The following is a 23072-nucleotide window of genomic DNA, read 5'->3' on the forward strand; positions in this document are numbered from 1 at the left end:
AAATTCATCTGACTCCTTTATCAAGGATGCCATTTAGCACATTTTGCCAAAATGTAGACTTGTTTCTTTAATTATGCTGCCTGTTATGATCCGTAGCACGTTTAAAAATGTGAAATATAATGCAAAAAATATCAGCTTTGTTCACTTTGTTCTTAAAGCTTTCACTCGTGTGTATGTAAATGTGGCAGAGGGATTGTTTTTCTTTGTTTTACTGTGGAAACAAGGTCAGATAATGAAGATTTGTCATTCTGATAAAGCCAAAAATGTCAACAAATGAGATCATTGGTATGTTTAAATAATTTATATCAATAAACTCTCAGCCAACTGTCTAGGAAAGGACTGCTTTATTGGTATAGCCCAGGGATTCAACAGACTGCCAGTGCAGACGCTTGATGAGCTTACATTTCATAATAATTCTTTACAGTCACTGCGGGAGTGACAGTCCTCATGTCAGTTAATGATTTCTGTGACTTGATTCACTCTGTCCGATCACGACCCTTTGCAGGCTGCAAGATAACCCTGGTGCAAGAAACCACACTAGTTCACATCCGTGTTGAAGTGTCCTTGAGCAAATCACTGAACCCATTCGCACTGTTTTATGATGCTGACCTCTGACTGCAGATCAGATCAGCAAAGAAAATGATCTTACATGAGGACTGTGATGGCCAACAGCACGCTCAGGAAGTTACCGAGCAAAGCTGCTGAGGCACTAACTGCTCTGGCCCCGTTCTTGTTATATTCAAGGGTTATGTGAACCAAAGGTGGTGTAGTTTGCCCCTCACAGTGCCTTAGGTCAGCACCCACGCAGGCAGCGTAGCCCATGGCATGGGCAATATAGTTCTGCTCGTTGACACCCTGGAAGAGGTGGGCCATGGGTCCACGGGCCAGCACTGCCACATCCTCTCCACTGTGGGTTGTTGTATCTACGGGGACAGCTGCCTGCTGGATGTAGTCTTTAGATTCTGGAGAAGATAAGGATAGAGTACAAATGATTAGTCCTTTCAAAGAACATTAGACCCCATTTACACTTAAAACTGGTTTGATGAATGATATCAGCACCTGACTGGTGCATGGTAGTAGATCTAACATAGTGAATTCTGTGAAACAACGAAGTAATGACTGGGTCTTACTGGTGTCAACATTGCGGATGTCAGGGCGTGCGCCATTAACGATTTTGTGCCCAGGTCCATTGCCGTACATGAGCGTGGTATAAGGCAACATGTCACTTGCCCACAGTGGAGATTTACCTGGAAGACACAAACATTATTTTTGATTTATCTTTCTATTTCTTTCTGCTGTTTCTTTCTGCCTCGGAGTGCTAAACAAACAAAAACACACATCATGCGCACACAAACACAAGTGCGAGGAGGGATTGCTTGATCCCAAGGGTGCTGCGGGAGGTCTAGAGCTTGTTGACGATCTCAGCGTTTCTCTCCAGATGAGCCATTAGCCTGGCGAGTCTCCCCGCTGATGAAGAGCTCAGAGTTTCAGAGTCACATTAATCACTGCTGCACTGCTGCACCGCTGGGAGGAGGAGGAAGAGGGTAGAAAAGGAAAAGGAAAGAGGGAGCGCAAAGGTGTGAAAAGCATGACACGACCACAGATCAATCAATACAGACTCTGAAGACTGATAGTGATACAGTACAGTGATAATATGACTGGTAACAACTGGAGAGAAGGAGGAGCAGCCTCCAAGCCTGAGAAACAAAGTCCCAAACAGCGGCAGCTCCTTGAAGATGAAACATTTTTTTTGTTAGAACAGTGAAACTCTCTGTCTACTCTTGGCAACTCTCTGGACAGTTTTCCTCTGGATAGGTTTTCCCTTTCCCAATTACAGATTGTAGTGAGAGTGGGTTTTTGCAGAGCTCATCCATCTGAATACTGCAGTCAGAGGCGTAGCTGTTTTGACTGACAGACGTCTGGCACAGGCTGCCCTAACTTATCACTGTCTGCTGGACTTCACTTTCATAAAGAGGAGTCACTGAACTCCATTCCTCAGTGTTGTGTTGCCATCAGTACCTTTTGGGATCATCTTACTACATATTGACTTATGTGAGACCGTCCAAGAAGTTTTGCTCCAGCTTGCTTTTGCTCCAGCTTGCATACTAGTTACAGTAGACACAACACCAATGTTGGGATGATTCTAGACCTCAAATTTATCACAATCTTTGTGTGCAATTTCAGTACAACAGGCTGCATATTTCATTCCTCAGTCGACCTAAATGAAAGCAGTTTGGGAAATTTGCTGGTCTGAAGCATTCAGGTGTGCGTTACCACAACGTCATGGAGGATAGACATCAGCAATGATCTTTGAGAGATCATTTCTGCTCATCAATCTGGGTTACAAAATCATTTCTAAACTATTTGAAGTCATTGCGGTCCTGGGTCAGTGGCCCAGTGTCTTGATTTTGTATTGTTGTTTATTAGTCTGTTTTGATTTTTGGTTCATGGTTTATGAGTCCTGGTGTTTCTGTTCTGTGTTTCTTAGCTTGTGTATTCCTCTGCTTCTCATGTCACTCTGGTCCCTGTACTCTGTGTTCCCTCCGTTCTTTGTCTGAGTTGTCTTTGAGTTGAGTCTGTGGATTTCCTGTTTTATTTTGAAGGTTTATGTCTTATGTCAGTGTTCTAGTTTCGTTTCCTCTGTCTCGTTAGCTCTAATTTCTCCCGGCTGTGTTCCCACCTGTTCCTCGTTCCCTCATGTGTATTTATAGTATGTGTGTCCTCCAGTGTTCAGCGTCGCGTCGCGTCCTCAACTTGCTGTGTGTTTTTCTTTTGTGCTCCCAGTCTCTTGTCTTTAGGTTTTCCTAGTGTTTGTTATTAGCTTTGTGTTTTCAGTTTAGGTCTGTTTTTGTGAGTTTATATTTGGAGTTTCTGCCACAGTGGAATAAAGCTGCCTCTTTTAGTTCACTGTGAGTCCAGCGTTTGGGTCCTGTTCTCCTGCCTGCACACAGCACACCATGACAGAAGTCCATCTTCTACAGTGAGAAAGATTATTCACAAGTGGAAAACATTCAAGATAGTTGTCCATTTTCCCAGGAAATTCATCCTGAGTTCAGACAGCAATCCTCACAGAAATAAAAAATAAAATAAAATAAAATAAGAAGAAAGCTCAAGAACTACATCTCACCTCTTCAGACCTTAGTATTCAAAGTTGATGACAGTACAACCAGAAAAAGACTTCATAAGTATGTCTGATTGGAAGAATTACCAGCAGAAAACCTCTTTTTAATAAAAAGAAAATGGCAGCAGCTGAGCTTTGTAAAGTTGTGTCTGAACAAACTAAAGATCTGGAACAATCTCCTTTGGACAGGTGAGATCAAAGTGGAGATGTCTGACTAACATGCACAGCACCACATTTGGAGAAAACCAAACACAGCAGGTGGAGGGGTTATGATTTCCACATGTTTTGTTTCTGGAGCTGATACATTTTTGGAAAAAATATCTACTGAGTAGATACACAGTTTAATAGTTACCACTTGAGTGATGCACCTAAAAGGGACTCAGCTACTCTTCATCTTTATTATATACATCTGTAAAAAAAAAAATTATTCTGTGGTAAGTCAAACTGTATTTTATGAAAAAAAGGACATCTTTCAGGTCTAAAACCTTAAATAAAACAGAAAAGTGAGCAAGAGGAGAGAGAGTTGAAGAGGTAAGGAGCACATAAGATCAATAGGAAAGCCCTTTAAAGGGAGATTAACTGGTGAAAGTGATTGAGAACTTAGAAGGAAAAAAGGTAGAAGAGACGGTGTCATCAGTGTTGTAGATGGTAAATGGAAGACAGAAGAGGGAGAAAGCAGGGGACTGAAATAGAAAGGCAAGCAGGAGAAAGGCTGCCAGTAATGTGTGTTTACCCTGGCTGTAATTGCAGGGAGAGACAGCAGATGAAATGTCAAGCTGCTGGTGGCAGAAGCACACTGAAGCTGTGAGGATACAGGCACTAAGAGGCATCGCGCGCACACACACACACACAACAGGCACAAATGCTGCCGCAGGTGTCTATTGTCAGAGTGGTTAAACACACCTGGAGGGGGGAATGGAGGCACAGAGTAAAGGTTTGAGGGGGAAAACAGAAAGAATTGTGGAGAAAGCTTAACTTACTGATACACTGACGATTAAAGAAAATCCTAAATTCTTTTTAAGCATTTTTTTCAGCAGGATTTTTTTTTTTTTAGATGAATGAATTGCAGTTCTGTTAATAATTACCCAGAATGCTGTTCCCACGAAAGGGGAAGCCATTGAAGGTAAGAGGCTGAGAGTGGTCAGCCATCACTACAGTGAGAGTTTCATGCTCTTCGGTGAGTTCGAGGCCCTTAGCGATAGCACGGTCAAAAGCAACCGCCTCATGCAGGGCCATGGAGGCCCGCCCAGCATGGTGAGCCTGGTCAATACGCCCACCTGTAAACACAAGGAAGGAAGGGGTTAAACATAACGGAGAGTGATGTACTGCCTTCTGGTCTTGGTTTTAGGAGCAGAAAAATAATTGGAAAAACCAGCATAATTTTAAAAATATCTCCTACATAAAGTGGCCATAATTCCTAAACAGTTCATGTAGTACTTTTATTTAATGTATATGTGATGTATACACACAACGAAAGCATTTTTTTCAAAAAATGTATTTTCCAAAAATGCACTGGGAAACAAACAAAGTCAAAATAAAGCAATGATGATCTATGTGTGTGCCAAAAGATTGATGATCTGACCAATCTGATTGGTCAGATCTGTTTATTCCGATCCAAAATATCAGAAAAAACTAATGCCTAAATTTGTCCAGCGGTCAGTGTGAATAGCTGCATTATGAACAGGTGAATCTGAAAATTATTTTTTAAGCTCTCAATATTCACACAAATTTTACATGTGCGTTGTGCAAAGGCAGAAACCCTGGACATTAGGAGATTACAGTTTCACTGATTCCCAAGAACAGTTTGCAAAATCCACAAATCACTGGATTAAAGTCTCATCAGCATCAAACGACTTGAGCTGCACTTGCCCAGAAGACTTAAAATAAACTTTGAAAGGTTATATTTAGTCCTAATAAACATCCAAACACCTTGCAAGGAAACAGTTAACTATTATTTGAATGAGTTATACAGTCTGTATATTTTCCCCCTGGCAGCAGGTACATTTCAGAGTTGAACCTTTTCTAAAGAGAGAGTGGGTGATTTTTTTTCTGCATTAGCACATCTCCCGCTCCTGTCCTCTCCACCGGCTATATTGGAAAGTAAAGTAGACCCGGCTAATAAGTTGTGATCTCAGCGAGCTGTCAGTGATTGGGCGCACCATATGTCCACTTCTATTTATATATTTGCCTCTTATTTTTAAAGTCATTGTGAAGACACTCAGTGGCACCGTGGAGTCCCCAGGCAGCTGCCTCAGATTAAAAGAGAGATAGACAAGGAGGCCAGAGAGGCAGCCGCGTGGAACGGAAACACACCATCAGCACACACTGCGGCAAACTCATTGAGCTGTATGCAGAATCAGTGTCAACAGCAGGTACACACCGTGCTCTGAGCCAATGTTGTCACTATGGCACAAAGATCAATTTATCCCAACCAAGCTCCTATGTTGTACGCATATTAATATTTCAGCAAACAACAATTACTTAGTTATTTATATATAACTGTCACTTGGGCTGGTTGGGTATGATTATTATGCAATTTAACTGATCCTTCTATTTTTAGTCCTCTCACAGGAATTTTTTATCCAGTGTTTGTTGGATCGAGTGATGCGAATGTGTAGAAAACAGATGAAGCTGCTGTCCTCACCCTCCACTAACAGGAAGAAGCCTTTAGGGTTTTTCTGTAGGATGCGGATGGCCTTTTCTGTGGTCTCGATGATGGACGGATCCGTGCTCGGGTCCCTCTCCTCCTCGTAGCGGAGATCACCAGGTTCGAACAGAGCTGGGGAGGAGAAAGGAAAACTGCGCTATATTTATCAGTGATCAGTGGGGGTGTAGTGGCAAGGAAAGTCCTATTTTCCTCCTACTACTATTACCACTATTTTCAGCACACAGGAACTGATTAACCACACAGCAGGAGAAAACACAAAATATAGCAGCAAGCAAGCCCTCAGTCCACAAAAAGCACAATGACTGGATCCCTACACTTCCTACACACCCTCAAATACCAAAGGTTTACTGACAGCACCTGGTACTGAAAAAATATATTGGAGCATTTTCTGAAACAGAGCTAAAACCCTGCAAACATTTCAGCTGAATCAGAGTCTACCATTTTTTCTCACTGTCTAATATTTGCTGAAAAATAGTTAAAAAATGAAAGTTGTCCCAGTGTTGAGCTGTTTTTTCAGTGTCGCCTGGATGTTCTTGCTGGACTTTTTGGTAAAGTAATATTTGGATTTGAGAATCATTTTTTAAAATCCTTTTTTCAAATGGAACAAAATGAAAAAAACAAAACAAAAACAGTGTTGATTGAGAAAAGAGTAGGAAATCCAAGAGAGAAAAGCAGAGCACAGTTGGCCCAAGTTGAAACAGTCAGTCAGAGTTTTCTTAAATCCATCATGTGATTTGGACGCACTGGCGACTGTTGACTCCAGAGGGTTAATATTATGTACACTTAGTTAACTGAGTCACTAAATTATGAAGTCGGAACACAGAAAGAAAAGCTCCTAAGGTTAAGGTATTACTTTATTATAGACCTTTTAAAGACCCTAAACAAATAATTTGGATACATAAACCGCAAATAAAAACAAACGTCCAAACTCAAAAAATAAGTGACTGATAGGTTTGTAGCTTGAACCCATCTGCTGGAACGTTGAAGGCAATATAATTACACTGCAAAGCAAGACACAAGTAGGCAAAGTTCTTCATGTTACTCGTGCACGGGAGAAAACCGGACAGACACCGCTCTCTCGTCTGACCCTATTGAGGTTACATGAATATGCATAAGTTCATTAACATATGACGTCTACACACACTTGCCTGTGTGTGTGTGTGTGTGTGTGTGTGTGTGTGTGTGTGTGTGTGTGGACTGCTGATCAAAGGGTCAAACATCCTTGGTCAGGAAGAGGGTAGCCTCCCCCTCACCCTAGATAGATAACACGGTGAGGAAGTCCAGCAGTTCATCTAAACAAAGAGCACTTAGACTAAAACAGACGCAACTACGTTAATCCTACCATAAAACAATAAGACACGGTACGACCTCTCATGCTCCCAAAGTGCTGTGTAATACACACAAAGTTTGCAGACTATCAAGGATCAAAACCTCTACCAATCTACAACTAATTACAAAACTCTAAGCATATATAAGTAAATATTTCTAAGCATAAATGACAATCAACAATACAAATCTAACAGTGACACACAACCATGTTGATGCCTGACTCCACCACCGCTCCATTTAATAGAAACCACGTTTCTAGTTACATGTGAAGCAACAGGGGAATGCGCGAGGGAGCAAAGGAAGGGGAAAAAGAGAAAAAAACATACCCATGAGGTAGTCAGTGGTTTCAGGGTCCACAGCGTCAAAATCTGCTTTATTCCACACATAGTGGGCAACCTGTAACACACAGGAATACATATAACCATGGAGAGTGGAAGCAGAATACCAAAAGTGGTTGTACTTGTTATTAGTCACTGCATGACTCACCGGCAAACAGAAGGAAGCCGCTTCGTGTGCAAAGTAAAGGACACTTAACTGTTCTAACTATGAAACCTGCACCAGGTTTCTGTTCTTATATGATGCAAGTAATCACGTTTCTTATGGGAAAATAGCAGAATATTCATTTTGTAATACATTCACCTCTGGTATCTTTTGGCGAATAAAGTTTAAACAAAAACTCCCTGATACCTTATAATGTTAACGGTCTCCATTACAGTCAGATGCAGACACTGATAAGATCAGTCACACAACTGGACCCTCTTTAAACATATCAGGTCAAAATAAAAATCATCCAGTCCTCAGCAGGTCTTATAATAAATACAAATTTTAATGAAAGCTTGACATATTGTACCGTTTCATTATTTATGCAACAGAAATTTAAGTCAAAAGGCCAAAAACAGTGTGTGACAAACTAAGCACACCCTCGCCAAAAATAGTAAAGTTCATGACAAAACAAGTTTGCCAGGAGAAAACCTCTTCTTTCTAAAAACAACATAGCAGCCCAGCTCAGGTTTGTAAAGCTGCATCTGTACAAACAAGACTTCTGGAACAATGTCTGTTGGTCAGATGGGACCAAAGTGGAGATTTTTCGCAGCACCGCATTTGGATAAAACCAAAAGCAGCATATCATCACCTCACACCAACTGTCAAGCATGGTGGTAGAGGGGTCATGATTTGGATTTGTGTAGCAGTGAGACCTGGGTACCTTGCAGTCATGGAGTTAATAGTGAAATCCTCTGTATACCAAAGTATTCTGCACTTGGGTTCAGTTGTTATGCAATCAATAATCACACAGTATAATATGTCATGTGTTATTGATTAACAGATGTTGTATTTATCTGCTTTTAAGATTTATATTATGTCCTGACACATAAAACTGTAAATTGAAAGAGGGTGTCCTATCTTTTTAATATGACTGTATATGTACAGGTTTTTAGGTCTTCTGATTTCACACCACATCATACTTCTTACTTCTACCTGTTATTATGAGCAGAGGTGTTTTACCTTCCCAGTTTTTAAGTTCTGCCACTCTTTGATCAGGTCACGCCCATCCTTTCTTTCACCGTTTGAAAAGTAGTCTGTGGGGTATTCAGGGTCCTTGGTACCAGTAGGGGTCATGTACTTTCTACCGCCGCCAATGATCACCTGAAAACACATGCACACACACACACACACACACACACACACGCGAACATTTAAATCAAATTCAGCCGTTGAAAAGTTCAATATATACTGTTAAAAACAGAAGCGTACATCAATGTCTGTGTTGTTGATGAGCTGGAATGAGATATCCGTGCAGCCGTCCGTCTTAGCAGAATCAGGCATATCGGCATCACTGTACCACGTCCTGCTGGCACTGTGGGCGTAGCTGCCTGCTGGGGTGGCGTGTTGCACCCTCGTGGTTGTTACGATGCCCACAGACTTGCCTGCAACGTAAACACAGTAGCTTCCTGCTTAACACAGGTTAACAAAAAGCACTCTGCTCCATGCTCTATGAGCAGGAAGAAAAGTCATTAGTCGTTAGTCAAAAACTTTCTCAACTCTGAATGCAAAAGTTATCTTGGTGTGAAGTCTAGTAGATACAGTACTTATTGTCCTTTTAGTACTTAATTATCCTTCATCTGACAGACATTCAAAGTTTAAGATCTCAGTCTCAGTGTGATAGCTGCAAGATGAGTGATGTGACGGCAAATTATCAGACACAGATACTCATGGCTTCATGAAGTGGTGATGTGAGATTACAAATCTCTGTCATGTATCAGAGGGATCAAAGTTCTTTATGCTCACTTGGAAAAAGTGTCCTGAAACTCAAAAGTCATTAAAGACATAACAGTCTGTAATGCGCACTGTAGGCGGCAGCAAATGGTTGATTAAACAATTAGCCAATCCACAGGCAATTAATCCAAACAATTAGGACAGCTAATTGTTAGAGCAATTTTTCAAAAATGAAAGAAATATGCTTGCAGGCTGTCAAATGTGAGCACTGAGCCTCACTTTGACACTTCACCATGGGGTTTAGAGGGGAATTTTGACATAGTTTTCTAGACTTGATGAATGAATAAAATAAAACTCCAGCTAATATGTAATTTTAATTGTGCAGGGTTATTACTTAAGAGAAAAAAGCAAAGATATCAGTGAAGAAAAAGCCTCCTGTGATGCCTCAGAGTTACAGTGGGGCAAAAAAGTATTTAGTCAGCCACCGATTGTACAAGTTCCCCCACCTAAAATGATGACAGAGGTCAGTAATTTGCACCAGAGGTACACTTCAACTGTGAGAGACAGAATGTGAAAAAAAAAATCCATGAATCCACATGGTAGGATTTGTAAAGAATTTATTCGTAAATCAGGGTGGAAAATAAGTATTTGGTCAATAACAAAAATACAACTCAATACTTTGTAACATAACCTTTGTTGGCAATAACAGAGGTCAAACGTTTACTATAGGTCTTTACCAGGTTTGCACACACAGTAGCTGGTATTTTGGCCCATTCCTCCATGCAGATCTTCTCGAGAGCAGTGATGTTTTGGGGCTGTCGCCGAGCAACACGGACTTTCAACTCCCGCCACAGATTTTCTATGAGGTTGAGGTCTGGAGACTGGCTAGGCCACTCCAGGACTTTCAAATGCTTCTTAGGGAGCCACTCCTTTGTTGCCCGGGCGGTGTGTTTTGGATCATTGTCATGTTGGAAGACCCAGCCTCGTTTCATCTTCAAAGTTCTCACTGATGGAAGGAGGTTTTGGCTCAAAATCTCACGATACATGGCCCCATTCATTCTGTCCTTAACACGGATCAGTCGTCCTGTCCCCTTGGCAGAAAAACAGCCCCATAGCATGATGTTTCCACCCCCATGCTTCACAGTAGGTATGGTGTTCTTGGGATGCAACTCAGTATTCTTCTTCCTCCAAACACGACGAGTTGAGTTTATACCAAAAAGTTCTACTTTGGTTTCATCTGACCACATGACATTCTCCCAATCCTCTGCTGGATCATCCATGTGCTCTCTGGCAAACTTCAGACGGGCCTGGACATGCACTGGCTTCAGCAGCGGAACACGTCTGGCACTGCGGGATTTGATTCCCTGCCGTTGTAGTGTGTTACTGATGGTGACCTTTGTTACTTTGGTCCCAGCTCTCTGCAGGTCATTCACCAGGTCCCCCCGTGTGGTTCTGGGATCTTTGCTCACCGTTCTCATGATCATTTTGACCCCACGGGATGAGATCTTGCGTGGAGCCCCAGATCGAGGGAGATTATCAGTGGTCTTGTATGTCTTCCATTTTCTGATGATTGCTCCCACAGTTGATTTTTTCACACCAAGCTGCTTGCCTATTGTAGATTCACTCTTCCCAGTCTGGTGCAGGTCTACAATACTTTTCCTGGTGTCCTTCGAAAGCTCTTTGGTCTCGGCCATGGCGGCGTTTGGGGTCTGACTGTTTGAGGCTGTGGACAGGTGTCTTTTATACAGATGATGAGTTCAAACAGGTGCCATTCATACAGGTAACGAGTGGGGGACAGAAAAGCTTCTTACAGAAGACGTTACAGGTCTGTGAGAGCCAGAGATTTTCCTTGTTTGAGGTGACCAAATACTTATTTTCCACCCTAATTTACGAATAAATTCTTTACAAATCCTACCATGTGAATTCATGGATTTTTTTTTTCACATTCTGTCTCTCACAGTTGAAGTGTACCTCTGGTGCAAATTACTGACCTCTGTCATCATTTTAAGTGGGGGAACTTGCACAATCGGTGGCTGACTAAATACTTTTTTGCCCCACTGTATCTCAAGAGGTGCCGGGCTCCAGGTGAACCTTGCTGCTAGAAACTGCGTGGAAGGACACGACCGTTTCCAAAATGTTTTTTACAACATTAAATAGAAGCGTCTTCAAAAAACTGGTTCTCTGCAACATTCGCACCTGAGCATCGGTCTTTGGCATAGCGCTGGGGTCATGGCCATGACACTCTGCCTGTGTGCGTGTCATGAGATATTTATGGATGCTGATAACACTGGAACACGATAACAGTCAAGGTGCTTTCCCGTGTAGTAGATTATGCTGTGGTGGAACCTGAGGCTGTGAGCTGCTGTTGCTCCCTGCTCCCCGGTGGCCCCTGTAATACCACTCTGACAGGGCACTGCAGCTCACAGCAGAGCGCTCAGCTGTAAAATCAGGTTTTGTTGAGGCCGTGTAAGACCTGGGGGATTTTCTTTTGACAGAAGCTAGAACCTAAATGTGACACGCAGGGCCATGTCAGGTATCTGCCTGCTCTTTGTACAAGAGTCACACAATCCCATTTGTTGCTTCAATCACGGCATCTTTTAAATTCTTATCCTCTGAGTGTCATCTGTGCAGCAATGAGTTGCACTTGTTCACATGAGCCTATTGCCATCTGCTGAATATCACCATTACCATTAGTCTGTTTTATAAATCATTTGCTCATTATTATACATCACGTAAGCATTATGGTGAAATGTTATGGGCTTTTTCGCTTTAATCTTGTGGCATCTTGTTTTTAAACATCAGTTAAATTCTCATTTAAAGGTATTTTCTTACATTTACAATCATCTGCCACTAAATGTCGTCTCCGCCGCTGAATTTCCCGTCAACAAAAAAGCTGCAGCAGTGTTTTCTGAAGCATGTCAATTGAATAAAAATGCTAATTTAAATGTTTTTATGCTCTGCTTTGCGGTTCTCATCACCCACATTTTGTCATTTTTATGCAAATGTTTCTGTTTCCATTTTTCCGCCTCTGGCATAAAAAATATGGCGTAACCTTTTTTTAATTTCACTTACAAAGCTCTGACTGGCTCAACAGTTTTTCCAATTCAAATAAGCTTCACGGAGCACAGCATAAAACTTTTTTCCCCCCCAATTATGTTTCAAACATTCAGAATAGCTAGCCATCTTGTGTTTCTTTTTTTTCATTTGACACATTCAACTAACTGCAGTAAAGTAAGCTTTTTGGTATGATAATGATTAAAAACAAAGTAGTATAGTTCTGTCGTCTTTTGACTCTTTGACCCAGTTAGCATCCAAACTGCTGCATACACGTGACTATTGTTCCGCATGCTCTGATGAAGGCAAGAAGTCCAAAATATTAGCACGTTTGTTGACATGGTCAGAATAAATAGGTGAATTTTAAATTTGCCCATTTTTCCCTCAGGTTTTGTGCTACAATCTTTATACATTTGGGCATTAAAGGATGTACTAATACTCCACTACTACTGCTTGGAGTTTTAGTCTACAGATGAAAAAATTCTTTTTAAAGATTCAGTTAATGACATTTCTTGTCTTCAGTGGCTCACCAGCATCTTTGGCCCACTTCAAGATGGACGTCACCTCGTTGCCCTTCTGAGTTCTGCATACTCCGTTGCGACCCGCCGCATTCACTCCAACGATATTCAGATTGGTTTTCACCCCACACAGATAGGCTGTGGCTGTGGCTGCGCTGTCTGCAACCTGGAAGTCCACACTGTAGGTCTGCATAGTACACACACATACACAAAGACACATTTACCATTTAAATATTTTCAGTATTGTCTCATCAAGCTCCCTTTACTCCTAGGGTTGTGTGGTGGTGCCAGAGTAATTGGGCATCTGGAGATATTTAAAAAATGAAAGGCTTCAAAGTAATTTTCCCTCTTCTGTAGGCACGTAGAACTCTTCCTTTTGTGAGCCATGGTTTCATTGCACCCCACTGAAGTATTTGAAATTCAGTTTTCAGTGCTACTGTGCTTGAGCCATTTTTCACATCTTTATATTTATTAAAACATGTGCAAAAATTTAAAATAAGGCAAGCAGCAGCACGGGCAGCACGGTGGCACGGTGGTTAGCACTGTTGCTGCACAGCAAGAAGGTCCTGAGTTCAATTCCAACATCAGGCCGGGGTCTTTCTGTGTGGAGTTTGCATGCTCTCCCCGTGTTTGCGTGGGTTCCCTCCGGGTACTCCAGCTTCCCCCCACCGTCCAAAGACATGCAGCTTGAGGGGATAGGTTAATTGGAAAATCCAAATTGCCATTGTGTGAATGTGCGAGTGAATGTGAGTGCGAATGGTTGTCTGTCCCTGTGTGTTGGCCCTGCGACAGACTGGCGACCTGTCCAGGGTGTACCCCGCCTCTTGCCCTATGACAGCTGGGATAGGCTCCAGCGCCCCCCGCGACCCTGAAAAGGATAAGCGGAAGCGGATGGATGGTTTTAAAAAAACTGATGAAATTGAAATTCAATTTTTAATATGACCACCTTTATTCTTCCACACAGCCTGAACTGTCTCGGGCAAGCTTATGTTCCTTTTTCTACCAATTGTCCCACTCTGCTTCTGTAATGTTGAGTTCTGGGCTCTGTGTCATGGTGTGTTTGTCTATCCAGGTATGTTTTTACTGCATTGATAATGCGTTTGGGATTGTTATCATGCTCAAAAGTAAAGCCATTACCAATCAATCTTTATTGTATGGTATTCTATGGTAAATCACAATCTGATGGTACTCTTTTGTGCAAATAATTCGATAAATTTTGACAACACTCTCAACACCACTGGTTGAAATCCAGCCCCGTAACATAAAAGAACCTCCATTGTGTTTTACACATGGCTGTAGTCGCTGTTATACCCTCTCCTAACCTTGTTAAAATACACCACCGTAGATACTGAAGATAATTTAAATTAAAAGTTTCAAATTTGGACTCCATATCTGTTACCACTGATTTTCAGTCCAGGTCTTGTACAGGGAGTGCAGAATTATTAGGCAAATGAGTATTTTGTCCACATCATCCTCTTCATGCATGTTGTCTTACTCCAAGCTGTATAGGATCGAAAGCCTACTACCAATTAAGCATATTAGGTGATGTGCATCTCTGTAATGAGAAGGGGTGTGGTCTAATGACATCAACACCCTATATCAGGTGTGCATAATTATTAGGCAACGTCCTTTCCTTTGGCAAAATGGGTCAAAAGAAGGACTTGACAGGCTCAGAAAAGTCAAAAATAGCGAGATATCTTGCAGAGGGATGCAGCAGTCTCAAAATTGCAAAGCTTCTGAAGAGTGATCATCGAACAATCAAGCGTTTCATTCAAAATAGTCAACAGGGTCGCAAGAAGCGTGTGGAAAAACCAAGGCGCAAAATAACTGCCCATGAACTGAGAAAAGTCAAGCGTGCAGCTGCCAAGATGCCACTTGCCACCAGTTTGGCCATATTTCAGAGCTGCAACATCACTGGAGTGCCCAAAAGCACAAGGTGTGCAATACTCAGAGACATGGCCAAGGTAAGAAAGGCTGAAAGACGACCACCACTGAACAAGACACACAAGCTGAAACATCAAGACTGGGCCAAGAAATATCTCAAGACTGGTTTTTCTAAGGTTTTAAGGACTGATGAAATGAGAGTGAGTCTTGATGGGCCAGATGGATGGGCCCGTAGCTGGATTAGTAAAGGGCAGAGAGCTCCAGTCCGACTCAGACGCCAGTAAGGTGGAGGTGGAGTACTGGTTTGGGCTGGTATCATCAAAGATGAGCTTGTGGGGCCTTTTCAGGTTGAGGATGGAGTCAAGCTCAACTCCCAGTCCTACTGCCAGTTTCTGGAAGACACCTTCTTCAAGCAGTGGTACAGGAAGAAGTCTGCATCCTTCAAGAAAAACATGATTTTCATGCAGGACAATGCTCCATCACACGCGTCCAAGTACTCCACAGCGTGGCTGGCAAGAAAGGGTATAAAAGAAGAAAAACTAATGACATGGCCACCTTGTTCACCTGATCTGAACCCCATTGAGAACCTGTGGTCCATCATCAAGTGTGAGATTTACAAGGAGGGAAAACAGTACACCTCTCTGAACAGTGTCTGGGAGGCTGTGGTTGCTGCTGCACGCAATGTTGATGGTGAACAGATCAAAACACTGACAGAATCCATGGATGGCAGGCTTTTGAGTGTCCTTGCAAAGAAAGGTGGCTATATTGGTCGCTGATTTGTTTTTGTTTTGTTTTTGAATGTCAGAAATGTATATTTGTGAATGTGGAGATGTTATATTGGTTTCACTGGTAAAAATAAATAATTGAAATGGGTATATATTTGTTTTTTGTTAAGTTGCCTAATAATTATGCACAGTAATAGTCACCTGCACACACAGATATCCCCCTAAAATAGCTAAAACTAAAAACTACTTCCAAAAACATTCAGCTTTGATATTAATGAGTTTTTTGGGTTCATTGAGAACATGGTTGTTGTTCAATAATAAAATTATTCCTCAAAAATACAACTTGCCTAATAATTCTGCACTCCCTGTATAATTTGGCATAGCTTAACTATTTTTTCCCATTTCCCTTCCCCAAGAATGGTTTCTTCCACCCTTCCACTGAGAGCATTTCTGATGAGGCTTTAGTGAACAGTGATCATCTTAAATTAGAAACAAATGGTCCTTTAACAAGGATATTTTTCCAGTTACAGACAGAAAACAGCTGGCTTAGCTGTAGCTAAGACTAGCCATGGTTCATAGCTAGCTTTACAATTAACAGTTAAAATTCATACACTGTGGCTTGTTTTGCTATAGAATAGCCCTTTATTGCCATTGTATGTGTATATAAAATTACAGAAGAATATACAATTGTCTACTCTAGTTTCTTTTAAAGAAGTTTACGGTGCACTAATTTTCTATGGCACAATAGATGTTTGTCTGACAACAAAGGCTATTTTTTGTTTTTAATGTCCCTACACACTATTTTCCTATCCTTACCTTTCCTGTCACTGATTTTTGATCCATCTCCCTGAAATTAATATCCTCCATTTTTAAGAGGCAGAAAAGTCCCTTTTGTCACTCACGTGAAAGTCCACAGTTTGAGCAATACATGTGACAGCGTTTTCTGCTTAAGTTGTTTTATTTTTAATATGTTTTTAATATAAAATATTGTATTAGTTGATGTTATTATTTAGGGTAAGGCATTAAGTCTAACAAGTTACAGGCTTGTATTTCTGGTTAGAAGAGTTACAGCCACCTGCTAAAGGCTTTCCAAAACACGTGCTGTAGACACAAGTTCCAACTGAAATACATTAGTTTAATAATATATATTAGTTACTATGAGACCAGTCTGACATAAGGCCCCTCACACAGAAACTGTATGCCTACAGGGCTGATTGCATTCATATTCAGTACTGAAAATCTAAAATAGGGATGCCAGACTCATTTCCATTGTGACCAGTGAAATTCCTCTTTCTGTCAGTGTAAAAAAAAGTTTAATTATAGAATTAATCATTGAGATATCTTAATATAAGAAAAAGAAGTGCGATTTCAACAGGACATTTCAGTTTTTCTACATAATAAAACATTGCTGCTGCAGTAAATGAAAGAAATCTGTCACCCCAACTCTTTTGGCTTAAACTGTAAGAAATCAATGAGTAAAATTACAGAAAAACTTCTGGCAGCTCATTTAATCTTCTGTAATTATAAATCAGAAACTCTTTTTTTGATATCTCACAGAAAGAAGTGAAAAAATAGGAACTTTTCTGTTCTGTCTTTTCTTAATTTTCTTCTTTTTCTTAATCTGCTACCTAATTACTTTGGGGTAGCATAAATGGCCCATGGGCGAGGTCAGTAAAGATAAAGCGTTAAAACTAATGAAAATACACTCAAAAGTCCCAAATTCCTTTCTTTATTTTTCTAAAGCTGTGCAGCTGGGCCAGAGTCTGTGTCAGGCTGATTCTGGCCCCCGGGCCTTATGTTTGAAACCACTGATCTAAAGATAGAGGATGATGCATATACTTAAATGACTTCATCACATGTCACACTTGTTTTGGGAGCACCCATAGTTGTACTGTGGCTGACGCAGCAGCTATATGGTACCATGGGTTCCTCTTTTTATATCATAATTATGTATCGATGTGTGTGTGTGTGTGTGTGTGTACCTTGGCCAGCCCCACATTGGGGAAGGTGTCCATGGTCATCACTGTCTCCTCCCCTGGCTGGTTCTCCAGCTGTCCCTTGAGAATACGAGCTGCTGTGAGGGTTGTGAGTCCCATACCTGAGGCCCACAGACACAAGTTCACACACTGTAGCTTTGATAAACACAAATAACTCCCTCCTGCATCTTCTTGTATTCCTTTAAAATATTTGTTTTCTATGCTGTAAATTGGTGGCTGAGCAAACAGAGCAGACAATGGATCTATGTATATAAAAAAGTAATTCAAGCACTCTTTACTTATTCTGCTTGTTTTAACTGTTCAGCCGAGTGAGGCTGTCTAATGATATTCGTGCAAAGGATTGACAGTGTTGTGTAACCTACCATCTCCAAGGAAAAACAGGATGTTCTTGGCAACGTTGGTGTTCAGCTTCCTGTCTAGTGCTGCCTGCAGTGTCTTCCTCGCCTGTGACCTCCAGAACTCTGAGTTCTCTTCCTCAACTTAAGGCAAACACAGGAGTCAGAGTGGTGTTTAAAACATCAGTTCAAACAAAAATATGCACTCAACACAAGCACCAGCTTACCTTTTATTGAAGCTTCTCTTACATATTGGAGTTCATCTGATCTTGATGCTGGTTGCTTTCAGACAAAACTATGATATAACACTTAGCATTTCCTACTGTAGCTGGAAATTCAAAGTGTTCTCACAACTGAAGTAAGTACACTAAAATAAACCAGAGATGGAGCGGACAGCAGGAAACAGAAAAAAGCTAAATTGTACATACCATAATAATTACTCAGTAATCGCTCATTACCTTTAAATTGGAGATATATGGGCACATAGAGGGGCCTTTTAAGCAGTGCACATTCATTATATTAAAAGGGTAACTGATAACTATAGATGAAGCTGCTGCTTAAAGACAGTTTATGTCTGGAGAGTAAATGTTTGGAGCCTATATTTGTTTCATTATACAGGGTGGGCCATTTATATGGATACACCATAATAACATGGGAATGGTTGGTGATATTAAAGTCCTGTTTGTGGCACATTAGTATATGTGAGGGGGCAAACTCCTCAAGATGGGTGGTGACCATGGTGGCCATTTAAAAGTCGGCCATCTTGGATACAACTTTTGTTTTTTCAATAGGAAGAGGGCCATGTGACACATCAAACTTATTGGTAATGTCACAAGAAAAACAATGGTGTGCTTGGTTTCAACGTAACTTTATTCTTTCATGAGTTATTTACAAGTTTCTCTTTGTTCACAGCCATTGACATGTTGAAGAGGTTAACACGTGAGGAGCGGATCGAAATTGTGTTGATATCTGGTGAACGCAGTAACCGGGTCATTGCAGCAGATTTCAATGCAAGACACCCTACGAGACCACCCATCTCCCATGCTACAGTTAGCAAACTGCTTGCTAAGTTTCGTGAAACTGGATGCAAGAAAACTGTCACTAATGAAGAAACATCAGTGGCTGTCCTAGCTTCATTCAGCAAGAGCTCACAGCGTAGCGCTCACCGCATGTCATTGGAGAGTGGAATTAGTCGAACATCCCCTCGGCGGATATTAGCTACTCACAAATGGCACCCTTACAAACTCCAGCTACTGCAGCATCTCAACGAGGATGACCCAGATCGGCGCACAGAATTTGCAAAATGGGCAAAACAAAAATCGGAACAGGACCCTCAGTTCACGCAGAAGATTTTGTTCAGTGATGAGACAAACTTTTATGTGAATAGTGAAGTTAACAAACAAAAGCACCGCTATTGGTCTGACACTAACCCACATTGGATGGATCCCTCCAAGACTGTTGGAACAACAAAAGTGATGGTTTGGTGTGGTATATGGGGACAACAATAGTGGGTCCATTCTTCATCAATGGAAACCTCAAGGCCACTGGACATTTGAAATTGCTACATGATGATGTGTTTCCCTCTTTATGCACTGAAGCTGGCACGTTCCCTGAGTTTTTCCAGCAAGATGGTGCACCACCACATTATGGGTTCCAGGTCCGAGCATTCCTAGATGAACGGTTTCCTGGAAAGTGGATTGGTTGTCGTGGGCTAGTTGAATGGCCCCCAAGCTCTCCCGATCTGACCCCCTTAGACTTTTATCTTTGGGGTCATCTGAAGGCAATTGTCTACGGTGTGAAGATACGAGATGTGCAGCACCTGAAACTACGGATACTGGATGCTTGTGCTGGCATTTCCCCTGCGGTGTTGCTATCAGTGTGTGAAGAGTGGGAGAAGAGGGTTGCATTGACAATCCAACACAATGGGTAGCGCATTGAACACATTTTATAAGTAGTCAGAAACTTGTAAATAACTCATGAAAGAATAAAGTTACGTTGAAACCAAGCACGCCATTGTTTTTCTTGTGACATTACCAATAAGTTTGATGTGTCACATGGCCCTCTTCCTATTGAAAAAACAAAAGTTGTATCCAAGATGGCCGACTTCTAAATGGCCACCATGGTCACCACCCATCTTGAGGAGTTTGCCCCCTCACATATATTAATGTGCCACAAACAGGACTTTAATATCACCAACCATTCCCATGTTATTACGGTGTATCCATATAAATGGCCCACCCTGTAGTCTAAAAACACCTTTCTTAATAAGAGTTTTATTCTCTGACTCATCCGGCTATTAAGCAATAAAGCCTATTGACTGTAGGAAACTGCCAAAACACTGATGTTTCATACAACAGTGTGTGATCCAGTTAACAAAGCAGCACAATCAGGTTCAAGCTGAAACTTTCTCCTGGTTTGACTCAGTTTGTGCTCTTCCGTGGAGTGATTAATACATAATGTTGAGGTTTTCAAATGGCCTTCTTTTCATCAAACAAGAATACTTTGATGAATTTAGACCATTCTGGGCTTGTAATCTACTGATGCTAATGCTCCAGGTACTCAGCTAGATAAAAGTAGCAGAATAATTTTAATATGTACTATCATAATTACAGAATGGATTTTTAAAATGTTTAATCAGCCTTTTAATTGAGTATTACAATGTGTCTTTAGAACAGGAGTGAGGCTCTCTAAAAACGGGCTCCAAAGTACAGATGCAGTTAAAAAAACATAATAAACACATAATGATTATAGATCCACAATCTTAGTTATTTACAAATTTCTGATCAAGTTAATTTAGTTTGACCTTGAAATATGTTTTCCATCTAGCAACGTTCTAAACCTTTGAACTGTAGCATAATTACAGTTTTATCTAAGATGCTTTCCTACTGTGAGTGTTTATAGCGCAACATGTTCCTGCTGGAAATCAGTATCTCACTTCAGGTGTAACTTTAAACTTGGAGAAAACTTCCGCCTAAAATTCCACAGATCACAATCAAAGCCTTGTTCGGCGCATCCTGCAGAGATCACTGTGAGCAGTGTTAGAAAGAAACTCTTTCGAGACTTGAATGTGTGTTTACTGCAGTGTTTGTTCGCAGCAACAGCTGTCACACCTCACTTTAATGCTCTCTTATCTACTGCAGTACATCTCTGTATGCTGTTAAACAGTTATTCTGATACAGTAGTCCATTAATTCACAGTGATTGCTGATAACGGGGAGTTTTGCGGAACTCCATCTGCACTCAAAGTGCTGACTTGCAAAGTTTGGAAGCTCCTGTCAAAAAACAACCGGGGACCATGAAAGGAAGGGTGGAAGGTGAGACATCATTAAGAAGAAAAAAGGGAAAGTGAAAAGAGGGTAAAGACAGAGCCCAAAGGGAGAAGAGAAAGGGACTCAGAATTGGTGGATGATGGAGTTTTAAAGCTTTTAAATAGAGAAGAAGTTTGATTCTTAGGTTAAAAACGGAGAATCATACATCAAACTCAACATTTTCAGGTCACTCTGATGTTATCGTAAAAAGACCTGCAAATCTAATAGTTTGTGTAAAAGCTGCAGAGTGAAGGAATGGGGGGGGGGGGGGGGGGGGGAGCCTGTGTTATGAAGAGGTGCATTTTTGCTTGTGGGTGAATTTCTGCAGCTGTAACACTGGAAGAAAAAAAATGAAGTTCTGGTCGAAGTGGCACTCAAATATCAATACTGAAAGAAAGGACAATGGGAAAACTAATACAAGGACAAGTGGTCTACTTGTTGTGTGCTACCAATAGAAGTTCTGGGTTAGGTTTTTCAAGGTTTTTGTTTAAAGGTAAAGAGCTGAAATCTGAAAGGGTTTGAACAGTGTTAAAGGTCAAAACACTGTGTACTGTTTGGTTCATCAGCATTTGAAGGCAGCAGAATGAATGTACATTTGAAACGTAAATGAAATGCAAGCTTAAGATGGAAACAGTGGAACTGGTTTTTGATTAAACACAGGTATTGATTCACTTACAATTAAAATGAACTTCAGCTGAAACATTTAAATGAAAGCAGATGAAGTGGGCATGTCAGCTGATGTGTAAAGTCTGAACGCAGTGGAGCAGTTAATTCAGGAAATATCACTGAAGCACTGAAAGGTTTTCAGTTGAAGGTTATAGTGCTTATTGTTGATTTTGTACATGGTGAACGCAGTTGAACAGCCATTTGTAGTGTAAATGCCGAACACGATTGAAATGACATTTAAAGACTGTGTGTGTTTGGCTTGATGTGTGAGCCCTGAGGTTCGGTAAATGTAAAACAATGGAAGCATTAGATGAAGAACATGCAGAGGCTGTTATCTGTCAAGAGTTGAGGTTTTTATTCACTTTTTAAAATGTGTCTCTATGCATAGACAATGGCCAGTGGGTAGAACAGGAAGTCCCGAAGCAAATATTGATTAACCGATATACTCACTAGCTGAAGTGTTCCCACACTGGTTGCAATACAGCAAGCAGTTGCTTAAATGTAAAAGCTGAAAATCAGTCAAACTACCCTGTGACACAAAAAACACTTATGAGCTGAATGGTCAGCAAAGTGTAAGAAACTGGTAAATAAAGTGACATAGGATAAGGTTTGAGCCAGATGTGGCAAAAGTACACACATTCAGTACTTAAGTAGAAGTACAGATACTTCAGCTATTTTTATCCAAAGCTAAACATTGTGCTATATTAATGTAATAATAAAATAACATAAGTAATTTCTTTTAAGTGCTCCAGTATTTATCTTTGTGTACAGGCTGTGATCAGCTGATCTGGGACACTGCTGCTCTTTGTGAATATACAAACGGATGTGAGCAGATGCATGTGAGCATGAGTTCTCCTGGCTGATTTCCATTATCTACACTGACAGTACACTGTTTATGCTGTCTTTATGCTAAACAGTATCATCATCCTAACTTCAAATTTATCTTTGCTACATTGGATGTAACCCAACTCTGGCCATCAAATCACCAATCACACACTGTTCTTTACTTTAAATCCATCACAACACAGCAAACTAACCTGTTTGTCCTGGACTAACCTGCAGAGGAGTTTCATGTCAAACACAATGTCACATGTACAGACTCAATATCTGATTTAGAAAACATCAAAGCAGAAGAAAACCCAAAACAAAACTAAAACAAGAGTGCGTTTTCCTTCTTTCCTTACCTGTGGCAATGGATGATCCAAGCACCACCAACAGAAAGAGAGCCAGGAACGACCTTCTTGTGGACGCCAT

General features: G+C 41.0%; 1 protein-coding gene across 1 annotated transcript; it reads right to left on the reverse strand.

The window, feature by feature from the left end:
* Positions 1-418: 418 nt before the first annotated feature.
* On the reverse strand, positions 419-23072 carry alp3 (alkaline phosphatase 3). Its single transcript, XM_085379656.1, has 11 exons — positions 23003-23072; positions 17873-17989; positions 17496-17611; positions 12917-13091; positions 8871-9043; positions 8622-8762; positions 7445-7514; positions 5766-5900; positions 4207-4398; positions 1131-1247; positions 419-962 (listed from the first exon to the last, which is right to left on the reverse strand). Exons 1-11 carry the CDS (start codon positions 23070-23072, stop codon positions 646-648), a joined length of 1623 nt encoding a protein of 540 aa, XP_085235782.1. The 3' UTR covers positions 419-645.

Source organism: Rhamphochromis longiceps, linkage group LG14 (assembly GCF_057381845.1).
Source record: "Rhamphochromis longiceps isolate RC_006_pf linkage group LG14, R_longiceps_female_GT1.1, whole genome shotgun sequence".
In the NCBI taxonomy this organism is placed as follows: domain Eukaryota; kingdom Metazoa; phylum Chordata; class Actinopteri; order Cichliformes; family Cichlidae; genus Rhamphochromis; species Rhamphochromis longiceps.